Here is a 21,350-nt window from a genome sequence, read left to right as displayed (position 1 = left end):
AGCATATATTTAAATTAAATGGGTGGTTCACCTTTAAGTTAAACTTTTATTATAAAATGTCCTATTCCTAGCAACTTTGCAATTGGTCTTCATTTTTTATACAGTTTTTGAATTATTTGCCTTCCTTTTTTTACCTATTTCCAGCTTTCAAACTGGGGGTCACTGACTCCATCAGCCAATAAATGATTTCTCTGTGAATTTACAACTGTATTTGTTTTATAATTTTTTTTTTACTTATCTTTTTATTCCAGCCCCCTCCTTTTCATATTAGAGTCTATCATTCAAGCCACTGCCTGGTTCCTAAGGTAAACAAGGCCATAGCAATCAGATAGCTGATGACATTTTAAATTTGAGAGCTTCTGAACAAAGTGCCAAATAACTGAAAAGCCACAAATAAAAACCAACTGCAAGACTGTCTAAAAAGATCATTGTCTACATCATACTAAAAGTTATTTTAAAGGTGAACAACCCGTGTAATTCCTCTTCCCACCACAGCTGCAAGGTGACCAGGCCATGTGGGATGCAATTTGTACTCAGCACATCAATGTTATTTTTGTGTTAAAACTACATGCAGTAGAAGTGCAATAAAAACGAAGCAACAGGGTATTCTCAAACCTGCTTTGCTTTGGACACAAAGCCTAAAGGTAGGATTTTGTTTTTAGGTTAACTCTCTAATATAAAATTGCTGAACTGCAAACTATACATGTGAAAAGGAAAAGTCTAATGTAAAATCATAGTTCTTAACCTGTGAAATTATTAACCCCTGTATAATTCTAAACAAAAATTATACAAAACTTTGGTACAAAATAGCAGCAAGTAAATTAATGAAAACACTTTTTTTCCTGTTTTCCCACCACATCACCTGTGAGCTTACAGGGTGCATTGGTGAATTGTGAAAACAAGTTACTAATGCTGTAGTCTGTTCCTAAATTAGAGAAGATCAGTACTGAATATGTAATGGTAACAGTAGCAGGACACTGAATCAACCATTCATCTCTTTGAAAAAAACAATAGTAAGGTTGGAGCTACATGGAGTTACAGAAATCCTTAGGCTAATAGCACGCAGCGCGAGTCACGGTGGGAAGACCTATGCATTGCTTTCCGAGGGGGAAAGGGGACGATCTCGCTTCGTGTGCCATTAGACTTAGCAGCATTCAAACATTGCTGCCATAAAAGTGCCAAAGCGAATGCTGTGTAAGGCAGCCTTATTGCCTGTAATGTTCCAGGATCTTGCCACATATTACAGCCCTGGTCTCCATTCAGTCTCTCAGGATGACTCTTACCTATGTAGCCCAAGCCTAAACTATAATTTGAAAACAAAACCGTAACCAGTGGCAGTACAAATATAGATTTATATAAGGTGGCATGCTAAATATGTTTTCTGCAAAACTCTTTGCTTTTTATTTCTATGTGTTTGCTATTAGCACTGCCATATCAATTTTCTAAATAAAGCTCAGCCTATCCTACAATGTTCCTTAGAGTCAGCTAATGCCACACACAATGTACTCAGGGCCATATTTCCTAGGGAGGCAGCTACAGCTCCTCTTCACTTCCTTATCCAGTGATGCACCATACACTAGAAAATATAATCCATCAGCAGATGAGATTTCAAACAGGTCTGCTCCGTTAACTGGCTCAACACACGGATATCAGTCAGGGTCAGCGGGCCAGCATACACTTACTGAAAATCATACAAAAAAGATTTTATAGATATGTACCAGAACAGTTAACAAATAATTTTATTTGCCAGCTGATCTTTGGAATAGGTCCAGTATAGTTGGCTGCTTGTTACTTGGCTTTAATACATTCATCCCTTCAGAGGACCGCTCAGTATTGGTTACTGCTCTGCTCTGCCTGACTTGAGAAGATGTGATGCTTTTTTTTCTGGAAGGTTTTTTGTTTTCATCCGGGCTATACCCACTCTGTGTATTCCCACCCTTATCTTGTACAGGTGTTTGTTCATTATGAGGCAAAGGTGAATCCTGTAGTTTTAAGCCTCTTTTAGGTCTTAGCTGATACTCATCTGGAGAACCCTTCCCTCTGTTTACTTGTTTCAGTTCTTTGTCCAACTCTCTTTGCAGCTGGAGGGCAAATAGCCTATCGTGTTCCTCCTGTTTCCTCCGCTCATATAGATTCTCTTCCAATTCAATGAATTTCCCAGCATGAACACTAAGTACTGGGCTGTCCTCTGATAGAGACAGCTTTTTCTTTTTAACACTTTGACAACTCCCTGCTTTTTCTTCTATGTCAAGATAACATTCTTCACATTTTCTTTTAGGTGTACTGTAGCTCATTGCATTAGTCTCCATTCTGTACTCCTGAGAATCTGCTGTAGCTCTTTGTTGTTCCATAGTCTTGCTCACTTCTACATCTATACTGTCAGAGCAAGAATAAGTCCCATTGCAAATATCATTCCTTTCAGAACAGCTATCCTGCTGACTGGCTGCGTCAGACTCTAATTTGTAACAGTTAGGTAAATATGGCATTGGTAGCTCAACATCTCTTTCTTGTATTAAGCTGGTGGAAGGACACTGAGGTGAGAGGTCTGGAATCTCATCTTCATCCTCATCCTCATCCAAAAGGATACAACTCCCCTGAGGTGAAAGAAAAGCAAAATGAAGATTTTCCTAGATACATAAATTAGAAGATTGCAAAGCAGTCCTGTACTATTCATGCACTCGGCCAGGCAATATGGCAGTGTGTCGCTTACAGTTACCCGAGGCCAGTGCAATGCAAACGAAAGTGGGGGGGGAGAAACAACATGCAAAACTCGGGTAGACATATTCTCACTTTAAAATTGCCATGGGTGCCAAAATGTTGGCTAATATGGCATTATCTGCATCATTGCCCAGCTAGCATCTCAGCTGCCATTCACTCATCTGGTTGCATTCATATACATAGTTACATAGGGTTGAAAAAGACCAGTGTCCATCAAGTTCAACCCATCCAAGTAAACCCAGCACACCCAACCCACACCTACCAATCTATACACTCACATACATAAACTATAAATACAACCACTAGTACTAACTGTAGATATTAGTATCACAATAGCCTTGGATATTCTGATTGATCAAGAACTCATCCAGGCCCCTCTTATAGGCATTAACAGAATCTGCCATTACCACATCACTAGGAAGGGCATTCCATAACCTCACTGCCCTCACCGTGAAAAACCACCTACGCTGCTTCAAATGGAAGCTCCTTTCCTCTAATCTAAAGGGGTGACCTCTGGTGCGTTGATTGTTTTATATAGTATTGTACAAGACATTTATGCAGGTACTTGCTGTACCCAACACTTTTATTGCTATGCAATTTTCCATAAATACACTTATCAACTGCCAAGCAATCTTTTAAAGGAGAACTAAACCCTAACCCATCCACAGCCCTGCTTCAACCAAGCTCCTGTCAGTAACATCTATTCTGTTTAAAAAAGTGTCCCTGTGTGCTGATCTGCCATAAATCTGCATTGTGCACAGCTAAAGGTGGCATATATGGGCCAATTCTATCTTATCAGTCCACGTATGGGCACTAATGACGGGCCTGCCCGACAGACGGTTAACCTGAAAATCAGCCAGGTTTGATTTTTCATTGAATTGGGGACTGCATCAGCTTGTTGATAAGGCCCCTGTACTGACTGGCGCCTATACCCGCCTTTCTAATTTGATCATTTGGCCCCAAATTAGCCCTATATCGCCCACCCGTAGGTGGGGATATTGGCAGAAGATCCGCTCGCTTGGCGAGGTTGCCAAGTGTATGGCCACCTTTAGTCCAAAGGTGCCATCTATCCCTCCCTTGTCTTCTGATGCTCTTTTGTTAGACCACACAGTCAAATCTAGCTCCTGAATAAGTTTTGACTGTGCATGCTCCAGCAAGATCCATATCAGAGAACGGATAGGACAGGTTGAAGTCAGGGGAAGGGGGCGCCTTTGAACTCCTCTACGCTGAGCTGCAGATTTATGGCAGGTCGGCACACAGAAGTTTTGAAGAGAATATATGCTGCGATATATACTGTGAGGAGGGAGTTTGAAAAGGGGGAGGGGGTGGTTGGAAATGGGCTAGGGTTTTAGTTAGCTTTTTTTTTTTTTTTGGAAAGCCTCAAGCCATACCATAAATAGGATAATACCATACATTTGTTTTATAAATATTTTACTGTATAGAAAAGTCCCCAGCAGCACATTACAGAATTTATATTGTATTGTACAAATCAACATCATAAGGCAAAAAGCAGCTTCTTGCAGTTACCCTAGAAAACCATATCTACTTGGCAAATCAAAAATGGGTAAATGTCTTTTTTTCCCCAAAGCTTTGCTCAATGTTTTATTACATTTTTAAAAATCTGATATATCCTTACATAGCAAGATAAAGCAAATTATGAATGCCCAGGGTATTCTGAACAATTTTGATTCATAAGATTACACAACATTTCAGCTACTGAAAAATAAGACAGTGTGATCAGTGGTCAAAGAACTTGAACCAGTAATCACATTGTGCTATAAATAGCAGTTCTTTGTTTAGTTTTTTAACAAGGGCATTGTTCTCAGGTCCTGAAATCAATTGCACGGCCACCTAGCACCGTTCCCTGGGGGTTGCAGACTAGTATAATACACTTCAGTGGCAGCTAGGGTTGCAAAACATGGTTTCATAAACTTCCAGATCTAACTCCAATGTTGCTGGCAGTGTGTGTATTTACCCGTCAGCATAGTTATATGCTTGGCAGGCAAAGAGTATTGGACAAGGAGAGCATTGCCCCCCAGTGTCATAGGCTTTCTTTGCCCTTTAAAAGTCTCCTCAGCTTTACTCTGCCTCAAGAAAAAAAAGCATAATATAACAAATGAATATTTTTAAATTACATATACAACATTTAGGTGGTTACCGAAGTGTCAGAATTCCTGGATTCATTAATTCCAAAAGCAGCCAAGGCTCTTCGAGGCTTTGGAGAAAGAAATCTATCAAAAAAAAAAAAAAAAAAAGGATATTTTAAAAAGGTGAACATTTTTTTCTTTGTTTTCCCTTGATTCTATAAAAAAAACAAAAAGCAGTGGATATGCCCTAACAACACAGAAAGTATAGTCTGACATCATTAGACACAAGGTCAGTCAAGCAGAGTTTTAAATAGAGGACTCCATACCAGGGCGAATTTACTAAATTTGCTCCCAGTGGCCTCAAAGCGGTTGCCCATTTTTAAATGTCTTGCTTGGAGGCAAGTTGTGGAAGCACAGAAACATAGTTTTACTCCAAGCAGAGCATCCTGTAGACCAGCAGTCCACATGGAGCTAAACAAAAGCCAGTCGCAATCCTCAAATAACTTTTTTCATTTTTGTGTGGCTCAAGAGTGCTTGAAATGCAATATCTACATAAAGCACCCAACATAGAAAGCAGACTCCTATTTCAATATGCCGGTAGACCTTTAAAATGTTTTCTTATAGAATATAAAATTGGTATACTACCCTTTACCATAAACTCAGCTTTGTCAACACTGATGCTATAAACCAGAGCTGTCCAAACTGGAGGCCTGTGGGCCAGATGTGTTCCTCCAAAGGAATTTTACGACCTCTAGTCTTCTAGAATGTTTCATAGACTTCACTGTATGACATAATTTTACTTAAATTTGGCCCTCGAACATGATATATGAACAATATTTTGCCTGCTACATTTAATCAGTTTCACAGCACTGCTCTAAACAGTTCACGTCTGTAATAAAAAGCAGTTTGTATTTGCTCCCTCACCTCTCTATGTCTCCAGATACTCTCTGCTTGCTTTTCACAATTTTGCTGGATTTAGAGACTACTTTCTTTGATGTTACAGGCGACACAGAAGTACAGGAGGCATTTGACAAATCCTTTATGAATAGAATACAGAAATGATTGGTTAGTTAGAACGTTTAATTGTTTCTGCATTTTACTATTTTGCTCCGTGTATGTTTAAAATGTTTTCAACAAGGGATTTCTGTGAAAGTGGATGTTGGGGATGATGAGGCACTGGGAAATGAGTAACAATATGACAGAGAAGGTATTCTTATCAATACACAGGGAGATGGCAGCATTATAAGAAATGCATTGACTAGGGAAGGGCTCTTGGTAAGAGGTGCAGAGGTGATATTATTACAGACAGGTGTAACAGAAGGGCAAATGGACAGTGGGGAACAAGCGTTTAATAAACTTGCTAAACAGAAAAGATCTAGCAAATAGTGGATATCCCAATTCTAAATACCACTTTTCTCTCTTGCATTCTTAACTGGGAGTGTAAGTACGAGTGGTAAGTTTATGACTCGCTGTTTGAGGAAGCATAATTGTGTAAAGATGCAATATTACGGGAACACATGATTTCATTGGCAGAGTGCCATTTTGTGGGTGGAGTTCTCTACTCAAAATTTCTTTAGCTTTACCTATTTTGCAGAGTTACTTAAGTAATTAATTATAGAATTCATATTACAGGCTATTCTGGGACTAATTAATGCAATACTGTTTCAAGAATCCTTCAATTACCATATCTCCACTTAGTAACCGAGCCAATTCCTCATCTCTTTTCAGCTGCTCCTCTATCTCCCTCTGCGATGCTTCTGCATGAAGATTTTCTTCAGCTTCTTCTTCTGCTAACAGTTTCTGGATATAATCCTCACTTGCCTTTCTCTCTGCCTCTTCTTGAGCAGTGCGCTCAGCTTCTATCTGAAAAGATCAATAATTGCTGTTGAGATAGTTAGGCCACAGCTCCTTGCAGGCAGTAAAGGAATGTTAGGGGATTATAATCACTGCAGGTGCCTACCTGATGTTCCAGGCATGCACAGCAACATGAAAAGCTTGGGCTGATGAGCTCATACAGAAATACCACGGGCCGGTGCAGTTTTCTGCTAACAGGAGCACCAGCCCAGAATTTCAGGTAAGCGATTATAATCACTGGGTTCCTAGAATTTCAGACCCCCCCCTCAGTGATTTCTTTTGGGGCTAACTTTACATCCCTAAACAAAAAGGATGAAAAACTCTTACCTTGCTAACCTCTGCTTCATATTCCTGTCTGATTTCTCCTGGTTTACATAAAACTGGAACTGGACAAGATGTTAACTCTGCATCAGAAACAAAAGAGAGAAATGTAATTGCCGTTTTGCAAACAATTGCTATTTGCTATTAAAAGTAAGGTTGTTCAGCTTTACTACTCCCCTGAATGTCTGGCCAAATTCCAGACAGGGAACAGAGTAAACTGCCCAAGATGCCAGGAACATAGAGCCTCATTTCTGCACATAATATGGTCCTGCCCAAACATTCAATACTACCGGAGGAAAATCATCTGCGAATTACACGCTAAATGTGATTTCCCTCAAGTAGTTTCCCCCGAGGTATGCCTAATGGGAGTAATGGACTATATTGTTCCCCGAAACAACCAAAGAATTACGCTCCGAACCTTACTATTCTATGCACGTAAATTGATAGTTAAAACATGGTTGAGTAACACATCCCCAACCATCAAAGAATGGTGGGAAACAGTGTAAAGTGTACTTCCTCTTGTTAAGCTTACATACTAGTCCAGAGGATGCCCCCCAAAAATACAAAATGTGAAAATGTGTAAAATATGAAACTTACGAAATGTATTATCTCATCTGATATACTCTGTAACGTAACTAAATTGCATCTCATGTTATTTTTGTTTGTTTAAATAAAGATTTTTTTTAAAAAAAAAGGTATTTTAAATAACGATTGTAAATAATGCAGTGTCCTTTTTGGGAGATTTGGGGCAGGATTTTTGAACAGGAATTAGTATAGATGTTGGTATATATAATTTATGCACAGTATGCAAAAAAGGTATCTTAACTTATTAGAAATGATTGTAAATAATGCAGTGTTATTTTTGGGGAGATTTGGGGCAGGATTTTTGAACAGGAATTAGTATAGATGTTGGTATATATAATTTATGCACAGTCTGCAAGTGTATAGGTCAGGAAAGGTTTGTGTGTGCCAGGGTTTACTTGGAGGGGTTGAAATTGATGGACTTTTTTTCAACCACTTAACTAGGTAACTATGCAACTATCTCCATAAGAGCACTTCTAAATGCATATTAAATTTGTTTTTTTTTTAATCCAATGAAGTGCATTTTAGCGATTCAACGTTTTTCTTTGCATCAGTCGCAAAAAAACGCAGCACGTTGCTCTTAAAGAAACAGGTGCGCTCAAAGGAGCATCAAAAATGCTTAAAATGGTGGCCACAGACTATTACCTCTGACTTCAGCAGATCAAGATCAAGTTATCAGCTTATTGGCCCATGTATGTGTTCTAAAATAAGGTTCTACTGGAAGGATATTTGGCTGGGAATCAGCCAGTTGTCCTAGAGTCAGATGTTCAGACCTGCACAATTTGGCCCATCTCCTTGGTGGTGTGTAGGGCCAGCTTACACCTCAAGCCCCCAGAAAAAATAGGAATAAGTTTGTGCACATTGAGGTCTACCATGAGGAACAGTGGAAAATCCTGCGCGCTGAGATATTTATTAATGGATAAAACATTCACTATAACATTTATGCCACAGTTCTATTAACTTAGGGCAGTCAACTCGTGAGCCACAGTCAAATGTAAAAAGACTTGGAGAGCAACACAAGCATCATAAAAGTTCATGGAGGTGCCAAATAAGGGCTACAATTGGCTATTAAGTAGCCTCTATACATACAATCAGCTTACGGGAGGCTTTATTTGGTAGTATATCTTGTTTTTATTCAACCAAAACTTGCTACCAAGTCAGGAAATCAAAAATAACTACCTGGTTTGGGGCACTGAGAGCAACATCCAAGGGCTTGGTGAGCAACATGTTGCTCCTGAGTGACTGGTTTGGGGATCACTGACTTGGGGCGAAGACACACTGAGCTACTAGTAGCAGCTACTTTTTCAGGGCTACTAAACTCCAGATAATACACTGCCATAGACAATACTGAGAATTGCCTCTCCTAAAATACACGTAGAGACAAATATCAGCAAATGATCAGCATTATCTATTTTAGTAGCCGTGACAAGTAGCTGCTACTAGTAGCTCCGTGTGTCTTCACCCTTAGACATGGGCTGTGGACTCCAGTGTCCTGCACAGGAATTTGCAAGTGGTCTGGTAGATATACTAGCAGATCTTTAAGACAGTTTATAGTTTAGGTTCAGGCCCACAGCTAGCAATACACATTACTATATCAGACTTCTTCCATTAGAAAACAAATGTTACAGGATGAGCACTGCCTGCATTGTTTATAAAGTAATATTTGAGTCAAGCATTTTCTGTGACTCACCTGTGTTGTCTGTTTCTAGACCTTTTTATTTTAATAGGGACCTGCGCTGGACAAACACAACTTATGAATACTTACCATCTGAAAGATCATCAGACTCTTGTCCACTGGCCCGACGCTGACATTGCTTTGGGTACTGCTTCTGTATTACCTCCCACAACTCTTTATTAACCAAAGTCCGAGTGCGGGAATGTTGGCGAGCCCAAGTTGATACCCGCTTGCGGCAAAATGGACAGCAAAGGCTGGCTTTTTCTACAGTCATCTGAAAGCAAGGGTTGCAAAGGGTGTGTTTGCAGGGTAAGGTCACAGGTTCCAAAAGGATCTCCTGGCATATTGGGCATATACATTCTGACCACGGCAAAGGAAGCTTCTGAACTTTTGCCATCCTGGATCTATAAAAGTGTAAAAAGGTCATTAGAACAGCAAATTATACTAAGCGATAAGCTGCATTTACACCCTGATAAAATATTCTGGTTTATGTATGCTGACCAGATGATCCTAACTCATACCATAGATACTGGTTGGTTCACGAATGTAAATGACTCCTGGTATATGTGACAGTTCAGAAAGTCCGTTATGAACAGCACAAGTCAGAAGAATTTCTTTTAAGATAAAAGGCCTTTATTCCATGATGCCCAAAATGGAATAAAGGCCTTTTATTTTAAAAGAAATTCTTCTTCGACTGGTGCTGCTCATTATGGCTTGGTAAATATTGTAACATGTGATTACTTTTAAAAATCATACCAGATAATTGAAAAGTGGTGTGGAAGAAGTGTGCTGTTTTGCTTTTTTTCCAGTTTATGTGTCAGTTCAGCCCACAGGCCAACTGGTTGGCTGCTATATCACATAGCCAGTGTACAGTATGTAATGTAAAATAAAGGCTACTTGCACGAAAGCTAATACAAGAAGAACTAGCCCCCACCATTTTTTTTATGCCAAAACCACACAACTTTTTGGTGGCATGCCCCCTTGCCAGGTGATAATACTAAAAATGTTGTTTGAGTATAATAAAAAGTTAAGACTAGTCCCCCTTTGATCGGCTGTGTTTGCCAGTATCCTTTCTTTCTTTTGAATGATAATTTCAAGGAAATGTCATCTCCTGAAATACTGAGCACCAACCATACAGTACAGAGGTCTGGGTGTGCATGTGGTATGGTTTGCTTATCTAGTATATAATATATTTACAAAAAAAAAAAATTAACTGAATACTAAACTGCAAAACAAAGACAAAATCATAACATAAGAGCCACAGACGTGTATACTTGCAAGTGAGACAATACAGTTAAGGCCCCCATACACGGGCCGACTATAGCTGCCGATATCGGTCCCTTGGACAGATTCGGCAGCTAATCGGCCCGTGTATGGGCAGAACAGAGCGGCCTGGCCGACCGAGATCTGGCCTGAAATTGGCCAGATCTCGATCGGCCAGATTAGAAAATCCAGTCGGATCAGGGACCACATCGGCTCGTTGATGCGGTCCCCGAACCGACTGCCCCATAACCTCAAATATAACCCGATCGTTTGGCCCTTTTTTTTAAGTCCCTTGCTACCCGATATCGCCCACCCGTAGGTGGGGATATCGGGTGAAGATCCGCTCGCTTGGCGACATCGCCAAGCGAGCGGATCTTATAGTGTATGGGGACCTTTATACACAGTGGTTAGCACTGCTGCTTTGCCAAGTGCAATTCTGACCTAGGAACTATCTGCAAGGATTTTGTATGTTCTGTGTCTATGTGGGTTTCATCCCACACTCCAAAAACATACAGGCAGGGTAACTGGCTCCTGAAGGAATTGGTGCATGTATGTGTGTGTATAATATGGGACCTTATGTTGTAAGCTCCACTAGGTCAGGGACTGATGTGAATGATAGCCGAAAGGTGCTGAATAAATTCATCAATTCCTAAAGAAAAGAAAAGCAAAGGCAATTTTTATATCTAAGATTCCTGGGAGCTTCATATATATATATATATATATATACAGGATAAATGGATGCCGCACTCACAGGTCTTATTGTGAAAATAAAGAAAAATTTATTTTGTCATGCTAACGTTTCGGCTGTCTCCACAGCCTTTCTCAAAGTGAACAGTGAATACAACAAACCCACTCATAAACCCAAACTTTTATGAGTGGGTTTGTTGTATTCACTGTTCACTTTGAGAAAGGCTGTGGAGACAGCCGAAACGTTAGCATGACAAAATAAATTTTTCTTTATTTTCACAATAAGACCTGTGAGTGCGGCATCCATTTATCCTGTACATTCTTCCATTTTTTGTATACTGCACCCAGGCATCGGAGACCTTATTCTATACGTGAGTGCCTGCTTCTCTTGTGGTTTTGCTATATATATATATATATATATATATATATATATATAGGAAGTTTTCTCTAAGAATGTAGCCTGGTGGTTTAAGGATGAAGACACAGGGAGCTACTTAGTATGGCTACTAAATGTCAGAAAATACCCCGCCATAGACAATACTGAGAATTGCCTCTGTAACGAATGGGACAATAAAAAGGCCATACCTTCAGTAAAGAGCCACCAAGCAGAAATCACACTGAATTCAAAGGCATACTGTGTACAGACACAAGCTGTGTGGAGGATTAAATATATCGGGTATGGCCAACCCGCTACACGTCTGTTGAACTATAACTTCTAACAGCCTTCAGCAGCAGAATGTATCCTGACTGGACCTACCCTGCCATGTTATATTAGAACAAGTACAAACATGTCTGCTCAGGCCCAGCAAGCTCTACATCTGGCCGGAAGTAGAAGCACTTACCCCGGACGTTCGGCCATTCATGCTCTTGAAGTGTAAGCTTTCGGGGGTATATCAGTCTCCCAGAATCCTGCGCAACCCGCCGTGCGTACAAACCCCTCAAACCCTACAGACCCTGGGCGCCAATTCCCTGCGCGCCTATACCAACTATTGGGCAGCCAATAACAGCATAGACAAGCGTAGTGACTCACCGGAGCGCAGGCAGCCAATCACAGCAGAGAGACGCGGATTGGCTGGCTGTGCGTTGCCGCCAATATTTGATCGCTCGCTGAGTTCAGAAAGGCGAGACTCTGTCTATTGCTGGGACAGTCGGTCGGTTCTGCTACAGTACAGCAAGCCGTGGTTTGTTTGTGTGAAGACCAGATAATGGCGTTTGCCATGGGCGCCCCAATCACAGGCCCCCTTAGTGGAGAAAATATTAGAGCGCATTATGTATAATTAGTATGCATTTTTACTTAATTATATTATAATAACCAAAATACACATTGCTAAAATATGTTACTTAAATTACTAATGTTTTCAGGCTGAAAATCATGTAATCTATATAAAACATGTTTTATGATGAGTTGGAAATTGAAATATATAAGAATTCCTTAAGTCTACTAACATCATTTAAACATTAAATAAGCCCAAAGGATTGTTTTAATGCAAATAAGTATTAATTAAATCTTAGTTGGGATCAAGTATAAGCTGCTGTTTTATTATTATGGAGAAAAAGGAAATTATTTTTAAAAAGTTTAATTATTTGATTAAAATAGGGTCTATAGGAGATGGCCTTCACATAATTCAGATCTTTCTGGATAACAGGTTTCCAGATAATGCATTCCATACCTGTAAGGAAAAGTGCCTTACCGGCACGGCGGGGACGCCCGCCGCGCTGCCATCGGCGGGGACACCCGCCGCGCCGTCTGCTCCCTGTGCCGGCTCTCTCCTAGGTGCGCGCGCGCGCGCACTTCCGCATTTTAAAGGCGCATGCGCGCTGACGTCATGACGTCAGCGCGCAAAGGCGCGAAATTCAAAATACTTTAAGGGCCATTGCATTAGATTCATTGCCCGTGATAGGATTTCATTCCTGGTGCCTTTCTGAACCTTGTGTATTTCGTTCCTGTATCCTGCTTGTTGCCTTCCTGTGTTTTTGACCCGGCTTGCTCCTGACTATTCTGATTATCCATATCTGACCTCGGCTTGTACTTCGATTACGATTTCGTCTCATCCTGCTGTATTGATTATCCGGTTTGACCCTTGCCTGTCTGACTATCCTTGATTGCTGCCCGCCCTGACCTAGCCTGCCTGACGACGACCTTGTTTAACCCTATTTGTACCGTGATCTTCGGCCTAACTGACTTTATCTACAGTCGTGCCCCTTTGCTTGCCAGAACTCCTGCCTTGTTCCCCTCGTTAAGTCCAGGTGGCATCTGAGTAGCTGAGGGCTCCTCCCGAAGCCAAAGGCGGTCACAATACTGGTGAAGCCGAGCCGAGACAAGGGAACTTGGCATCTGTTCTGGTTTAGGGTGCCGACCGTGACAATACCTGTTTATGCATGAACTGGAAGCCCTGGAACCATCATCAGGATAACCCCAGAAGTCATCACTTTGTATAAATATTCAAATCAACCAATCAGTGAAAAATGTCTAAGAGTTAAACATTTGCATGTTATTAAAATTGCTCCCCTTGAGAATTACATGCAAAACATCTTGAAATTAAGCACATATTACTTATAGACAGTCATTACATTAAATGTTCACCTAAAGTTTAAACCTAACATATGTTCAAGCGGTTGTTCACCTTAAATTTAGTGTTTAGTATGATGTATACAGTAGCTTGATATTCTGAGACAATTTGCAATCAGTCTTCACTTTGTATTTTGTGTGTGTTTTTAAAGGAGAAGGAAAGGCTAAGTCACTTGGTGCCAAAATGTTAGGCACCCCCAAGTGACTTTAATCCTTTACCCCGGGCTGGTGCCCCTGTTCGGAGAGAACCGCATCAGTCCGGGGTAGCAGCAAACGCTTCCTTCTTCCATGTTGGCGCATTGTGCATCGCATTAGAGTGAAAAGCTGAACTTTAACAACAAAGTCCACTTTTCACTCTAATGCGCAAGCGCCGGCCCAGGGATTTCGCCGCAGAAGAAACGTGGAAGAAGGAATCGCTCGCAACAGCTACCCCGGGCTGGTGCAGTTTTCTCCTAACAGGGGCACCAGCCTGGGGTACAAGGTAAGGGATTAAAGTCACTTAGCCTTTCCTTCTCTTTTAATCATTTAGCTTTTTTTCAGAAGCTCTCCAGTTTAGAATTTCAGCAAGTATCTGATCCAAATTACCCTAGCAATCAGGCAATGGTTTGAATGAACGGGAATACAAATAGGAGATGGGCTGAGTAAAAAGATGGGTAATAAGAAGTAGCAATGACAGTAAAATTGTAGTCTTGCAGAGCAAGTTTTTGGCTGCTGGGGTCAGTGACTCCCTTTTGAAAGCTGCAAAGAGTCAGAGACATTAGATGAGGTGTGCAACTTTAGGATTTGGAAAGAACTTGCTGCATCCTATCCTGCATCCTAAAAACAAACACAGATTTTTTTCTTTCCACAGCACTGTGATTGTAAACATACATACAGCCAATAGATGGCACATATAACAATTGAATCCCTCCCTGTCCTTTTGACTGTCAAATACATATACCTGTAACTGCACTTATTTTCATATAAGGTAGTCTTTAACCTATGCACTTATGTGGGGCGGTAACGCATTATAACAAAAATTTATAGAAAATAATGCACTCAAGGCTTTTCCAAACTGCATTAAGGGCAACAACCCAATATTTTCTTAAATTATAATATAACAATATTAATGCGAGAGGTACCAACCACATACTTAAAGGTTTCATTAAAAATACAATCACAAGGGCAGTAGCCATTACCCCATCACCCCTTTTTAATTCTTCAAACATAATAATAACATAATAACTATAAGCAGTTCTTCACAATAAAACAATTAATTACAAAACCAACATAACTGAGACATAAAATGAATTCACTAAGGAATAGCAGTGTAAATATTATCTGTTCCTTAGGTAAGAATACATCTACCAGTTGGAGAGCTAATGCTGATATAGAAGGTTGCTAAATCCAAAATCATGCAGATGTGTATTGTGTTGGGTCTCTTACACACAGAATCACATGCTCCCTCTGACTCAGTATAAAGCAATCCCTTTATATAACCAATATCAGCTACTGAATCATGAAGGAATGACAGAGAAGTCACCAGTGGGGGCCTAACTAAAGTGGGTGTCACCTTGTTTGTAGTAAACCCAGCCATGATGCTGCCCCACTGCACCCCCTAGATTTGCTATGGAAGTTGCCAAAAACATAATTATAGATGCAAGAAAATTCACTAGTGACAAATGTTATTATAAAAAAACTTCATTATAAATGTAGAAGAAGTGACCAATGAGAATGCTGATTGGACTATGTCAGGCATCTTGCTGGCATTTTATGTATAGCAATAATTATGTCATTTTTTCCTTTATTATATGACACAGGAGTCAGACATGGAGATAAAGGACAAACTTGTTCAGTGCTGGAAAACTGTACTAAATGCTCCCAACTCCAATTGCAGGAACAAAGAACATGGAGCCAGATTTACACACATCAGCTGGGATTCTAATTGGAAGATGTTTCACATTTTAAAGCAGTCACTGGCTGTGGAGATTTGGGGAAACATTTTGGAACAGTTTTATTGAGCAGTAATACTTAACGAGCACACCCCTGATGTTGCTGGACTACTGCTCCCAGCATGCCTCAACCTTCATTATATGTTATATTATTCTGGGATTTGTAAGCCAGCAACAACTGAGTAAAGTTTGGTTGAGCAGTGCTGTGCAGCAGGGTTTACATCCCCTTTAATTCAGAGACCCCTGACCCTGAGTGAATCTTTCAGTCTGGTTTTATGTGCTTCAAGTGGAAGGTTAGGTTGCATTCTGTGTGATTTTGTTGTCATCCATAGCATCCTCTAGTTCCTTTTTTATATCCTCCAATGCCAAGTTTAAAGGCTTGCTTTGCTGAGATCTAAAATAGGCCCTGGCATTTCAACCAATAAAAGGCCCAATCAGCCCCACACATACTAAGCACTGATCTATGCCAGCTTACAGCAGTCCATTTAGAGTTAACACTAATTCCTTTTTATCTGTCCAGCATTTACAGCCATATTTAGTCTCAGAAATAACTATAGCCTGGACATTGCCTGCGCATTTCTGATCTTTTTAGTTTTATATACACTAGAACCCCAATTTCACGTACCAAGATTTAGCAGTTTTCCAGAATTTACAGTTTCTTCAAGGTCCCATAGAACCAAGTGGCATCTTTTTTTCCCCAGATTTTAAGTTTTCTTGAAAATGATGCTGTTTTGACCCAGTCCCCTTGGAAATGTAAAATCAGGGTTCTACTGTATGCACTGGTAAATATGAAGAGCGTTTCTAGGCAGGGCTTTAACTAGGGATAGGCGGCTGCCTTGGACACAAGGTGTTGTGGAGCAAATTGGGGAAGGTCAGGGCACAGGGGATGAGATTAGGCAAGCAACCAGTGAAAAAATGGCAGGGGGTGATCAGCAGTACTGGCACAGGGGTTAGGGGTGCTTGCAAGCAACTGGCAGCATAAGGGGCTAGATGGCTGCCCACTGGACCTTGGACACCATTAGAACTTGGTCCAGTCCTGTTTCGAGGTCTCTCATCCTGCTTTTACCACCAGATCCCTTAATACAAAGAGCCACAAGCCTCCACTTTAATGTCTTTACCATAAATGCCAAAGTTGTCTCTCCTGCTGTCATATATATATATATATATATTTTTTTTTTTTCATATCTAACTGTATGCCACATTTTTGGCTTCCGCACTCCTTGGGGCACCAACTTTTATTTAAGGCCACCCTTAGCTTATAACAGTGATCCCCAACCAGTGGCTCCTGAGCAACATGCTGCTCACCAACCCTTCTGATGTTGCTCCCAGTGGCCTCAAAGCAGGTGCCTATTTTTGAATTTCTGACTAGAAGACAAGATTTGGAGGCACAAAGACCATTTCTATGCCAAGCAGAGCCCCCTAGGCTGCCAGTCATCACTGGGCTATCAAATAGCCAATGGCAGCCCTTATTGGTCACCCCCTAGGAAATGTTTTCATGCTTGTGTTGCTCCCCAACATTTTTTTGCTCATGAGTATAAAAGGTTGGGGACCAGTGGCTTATAACAAGGATACAGGTATGGAAACACCTTGGTGCAGTTCCAAGAACACCTAATGCAGCAAACAGGTTGAGGTATGAGATTTCACATGTAGGTAAGAAAATATGGATAAAGGAATATTCCTTCAGCTAGAGGGCCCCCTATGTTATAGTGTAAGAATTAAGTTTTAGGGATCCCTGTAGTTCTAACTCCTATATGAATGGGCACTATGGAGCATAACATCCCGCTCCCCTCAGGGAACTATCAGTTCGTCACAGCAGGGCCGCCTCTCCTGAGCAGCACCGCGGTTACGCCTTGCCCTATGTGCTGTGTGTGTGGGGAAGCCGGGGGCGTGCCCGGGCGTCTGGCTGCTCGGGAGCGCGCACGTACATCTGGATGCTGTGGCCATGGCAAGCCGGTAGCTGTGCGGGGTGCTTGTTGCTGTCACTATGGGCTCAGCCAGGAATGGATACAGGGATCGGCTGATAGTCGCTGTGGATGTTGGGAGCAGTGTGCTGAGGTGTCACCTGTACAACCAGGCGGGACAGATCTGCGGGAGCGCGGAGGACAAGGTGACAGCGGGAGGCACCGGTACCAGGAGATCCAGTATAGGGCGGCTGAAGTGGCAGCCCGGGGGTAGTTATATATCAGGGTTCTACAGGGGAAGGTGAGCACGGAATGCTGGGGGCTCGCAGGTCCAAAGTTTCAGTCAGGAGCCGGCATAAGCTCAGTGCAGTACAGTTATGGCTCCATCTGGCCTCATAATACTTAAAGAGTGCATATATATATATATACATTCATGGTGAGATTCCCTGCTACCCACTGCAAGAAAAGTTCTTTATTACCTATGGGACAGTTCACACGGGGGGAAGTGCTGACAGCTCTAAGGGCAAGCAGATTTACATGCAACATAAGTGAGAGTTAATGGAATTGCCACAGGATCATCTTTTTTCTATTGGCAGTGTTGTATTGTTTGTTATCATTTTGATAATGAACACAATGCAGTGAAATTGTACAGTGAGTGAATGGTTGTAGTAACTTGTTGCTGCTTTCCTGCTACTGAGATGCTAACACAATGTAGCTGGTGTGAGCAGGGTCTAAAGGTGGCCACACACCGGTCGCACGAAAGATCGTTAAATCCGCCACTAACGTTCAGGGCTGAAACGGCAGATAAGGAGGTAGAAACAATAGGATTTCTACCTCCTTCTGCCTATTCAGCCCTGACAGCAGATTTTGCTCAGGCGCCTTCTATGGCGCCCGATCAAAATCTTTTAACCTGGCTGATCGGCGACTCGACCGATATCAGCAGCCTCCTTGGTCAACTTGCCATACACGCACCAAATATCGTACAAAACAAGGTTTCGTACAATATTATCAGTGCCTGTATGGCCAGATTTAAGATGGCCATACACAAGAAGATTTGCTCGTTTGGTTAGGTGGCCAAGTGAATTGACCTTCTCCCAATATGCCCACTTAAGACCAAAGCAAATCATTTGGGCCGATGCGGTCCCCAATCTGACGGAATAACAAACCTGCCTGACCAAGATCTGCCCAATTTTAGGCCTGATCTCCGTCGGGTAGGCCCGTCAGGCCCGAATCGGCACTAAAATCTGCCAGTGTATGGCCACCTTTAGGTAAATACCAGCCTGGTAGGGAGAAACCAGGGAAAAGTGCCCAGTTATTGTGATATGGGCTAATGTGTTGATAAGGAACAGGGTAAAAAAAGTTAAGTGATTACTAGAAAGGGATAGATAAAACTCAGTGCAAAGAACAGAAGAGGTGTAAAAATATAGCTGTGCGCAGCGCAGTATTGAAATAGAGCACTTTTCTTACAAATGCCCCTGTGCCTCCTACTCGATCAACAGATTAGTTCTATAATCCATAAACAAGTGCCAATCCAACAGGAGACAGGTACCCCTCTTACTCAGCAGCAGTTTTCCAGTGACAGGATGGGGGTTTGACAAAAAGGGAAAAAAGCATTTACTGTATAGGCACCCAAGAGCTGACCCCCGATCCTGCCACATAGCTAGGCATAGGGCACCTAGATTGGTTGCCTATCTAGAATATACAGCCCTGGCTGAGAGTGTAATATGGGAGTACAGCACAGTGACAAAGAGAGATCACACATTGCAAGAAACACATTTTGGGCAGTTATTGGGCATCAGAATACTGATGCAATTTTTCCCAGTACCTCACGAGTTGACTGTTTTTCTTTCCTGGATTCAACATTTTCTTAAAATTTACACTGTTTTGAAGCTGTCAAAAAGTAAAATTAGGGTTCTGCTGAATATATTTACTACCATTGTTTTGTCGGGATTGTTCTTTCTTAGTGGTCATTGGCAACTATAAATCCCTATATACTGACTCTGCAAATAGAAACCCAAGCCATTCACAGAATGCTGTTATATAACAGGGTATCTCTGCGTGTCCCAACATAACCTCTCATACTGTTGTAAATCAGCTTTAAGGGACACAGTCATTAACAAATAAAGCTTCTATTCAAGCCTGATAGCAGTGTAACATTCAGTAGAGTAGAGCAGGTGATTTTTTGGACTCCTATTGACATTTTAAATTAATAATTCTATTTTTTTTAATAATTGTTTCCTATTTCTCTGTAATAATAAAACAGTAGTTTGTACTTGATGGTAACTAAGCTGCATGAACTCATATTTGTGGCAAAACAATCTTACTGGGATTATTTAATGTTAAAATGATTTTCAGCCAATTTAAGCATGGTAATCCAAATTATGGAAAGATCTCTTATTTGGAAAACCCAGGTCCAACCTATACACTATATGCATTATTTGTACTGTGTATTCCTTTTCTGCCTGAGTGGTGTTCTTACAGGTACTCCAGTTTCCTATTACACTCCAAAAATATACACTCAGGTTAACTGTCTTCTAGGCATATTGACCATAGTGGGTGCACGTGGTAGAGAACTTATGCGGGGGCAGGAACTGAAGAACAACCTCTATAAAGCCTTTAACATGTCAGCACTGTAGAATAAAAATAAAAAGTTACCGTACCAATATCAGGAATGGTGTTGATTTGTGCCCATACACAGGCCAGTAGGTGGATAACTCAATAAAAATGGCTATACGCGGCATCTTTGTAGGAGTTGTAGGAGCTTTTACCCAGTCTGACAGGTCATACAAATTCGCTCATTCCTAGTCCTTTCTTGGTTTGTGTTGAATGTCTATGAGCATTTCTAGTCAATTCAGATCCAATTTTTACATTATCATCTATGAGAGATGGCTTCTTGGGAAGTTATTGCACCATTTTTTTATTCATATGAATGTATGTATCTCGCTCTCAGTGTCTTGTAAGGCTTAATCCAAGGCTTAATCAAGGTCTGCTAATGAGAACTCCTGTTTTAGCTAAGATAATGGTTCTGTCAATTTTAGGCTAGGGTAGTAGTTTTTCAGACTTCCTCTGGTCAGGTCCCTCTTAGAGGTGCAATATTAAACATTTAGGAAAAACACTGCAGAATGAACCATTCAGCCACAGGTCAAAGAGTGTCCAGGAGGGTTCCACAGAAATCTCACTCTAACTGACCTTCAAGATGGTCTTTCAGATGTATCTAGAGGCAAAATAGGAATTCTACCAATATCTCACTTTAACTGGCCCTGGCCCTCACTTTAACCTGCCCTCCAGGTTGAGAACCAGTGGGCTAGTGCCATATGGGCAACTAGGTTTTCCAGCCATTGAACTCCCAACCTGATCTTTAGTGGCGATGTGCTGGTCAGGAAAAACTCAAGCTGGACTCAACCCTAAACTGCAGCATGTTGCCATTGTAAGACCCCCACCCAACCTATAACCATGCAAGGCCCTGTGAGGTCACTGTTAACGCAAGCAAGCGGCTATTGGTTACATTGCCAAGAACTGATGTACAGTGCTAGCCGTAGGCCATTGTTCTGTTTGAAGACTGTGTTTTTAGAGCTTGCCTATGAAAAAGCCTAAAGTCTTCCTTCAGATTTAATATGAAGAGGACGCAGCACAATAACACCTTTGTTCCTCACTATTACATGTAGGCAGTCGGAGAGCACTAGATCTGCTTGGCACAATGGAATCTTACACTGTTTAAATTCCCCCTTGGTTGAATAGGAATTCCCTTCCAAGAAGCAGAGA

The 21,350-nt window shown here is 41.3% G+C and overlaps 2 protein-coding genes across 6 annotated transcripts in view; one reads left to right on the top strand and one right to left on the bottom strand.

The window, feature by feature from the left end:
- Positions 1-219: 219 nt before the first annotated feature.
- On the bottom strand, positions 220-12,238 carry rnf168 (ring finger protein 168, E3 ubiquitin protein ligase). 5 transcript variants are annotated; one of them, XM_031901500.1, is made up of 7 exons: positions 12,218-12,238; positions 9,328-9,641; positions 6,987-7,063; positions 6,489-6,668; positions 5,730-5,842; positions 4,877-4,949; positions 220-2,594 (listed from the first exon to the last, which is right to left on the bottom strand). In XM_031901500.1, the coding sequence occupies exons 2-7, from the start codon at positions 9,632-9,634 to the stop codon at positions 1,740-1,742; spliced, it is 1,605 nt and encodes a 534-aa protein (XP_031757360.1). In that variant the 5' UTR covers positions 9,635-9,641; positions 12,218-12,238; the 3' UTR covers positions 220-1,739.
- Positions 12,239-17,517: 5,279 nt separating this feature from the next.
- gk5 (glycerol kinase 5) overlaps positions 17,518-21,350 on the top strand; it is a 28,749-nt gene continuing 24,916 nt past the window's right edge. Inside the window, exon 1 of the mRNA XM_004917831.4 lies at positions 17,518-17,794. Within this exon, the coding sequence (XP_004917888.1) occupies positions 17,672-17,794 (123 nt within the window). The 5' untranslated portion in view covers positions 17,518-17,671. The remainder of the gene's footprint in view (positions 17,795-21,350) is intronic.

Source organism: Xenopus tropicalis, chromosome 5 (genome assembly GCF_000004195.4).
Source record: "Xenopus tropicalis strain Nigerian chromosome 5, UCB_Xtro_10.0, whole genome shotgun sequence".
NCBI classification, from domain to species: domain Eukaryota; kingdom Metazoa; phylum Chordata; class Amphibia; order Anura; family Pipidae; genus Xenopus; species Xenopus tropicalis.
This window is presented reverse-complemented; position numbering and strand designations above follow the sequence as displayed.

Coding starts and splice junctions, on each gene's coding strand:
- rnf168 (XM_012970048.3), bottom strand. Junction 6,669..6,986: donor ATGAAGCAGAGGTTAGCAAG/GTAAGAGTTTTT, acceptor TGATCTTTTCAG/ATAGAAGCTGAGCGCACTGC. Junction 5,843..6,488: donor GGTTACTAAGTGGAGATATG/GTAATTGAAGGA, acceptor CTATTCATAAAG/GATTTGTCAAATGCCTCCTG.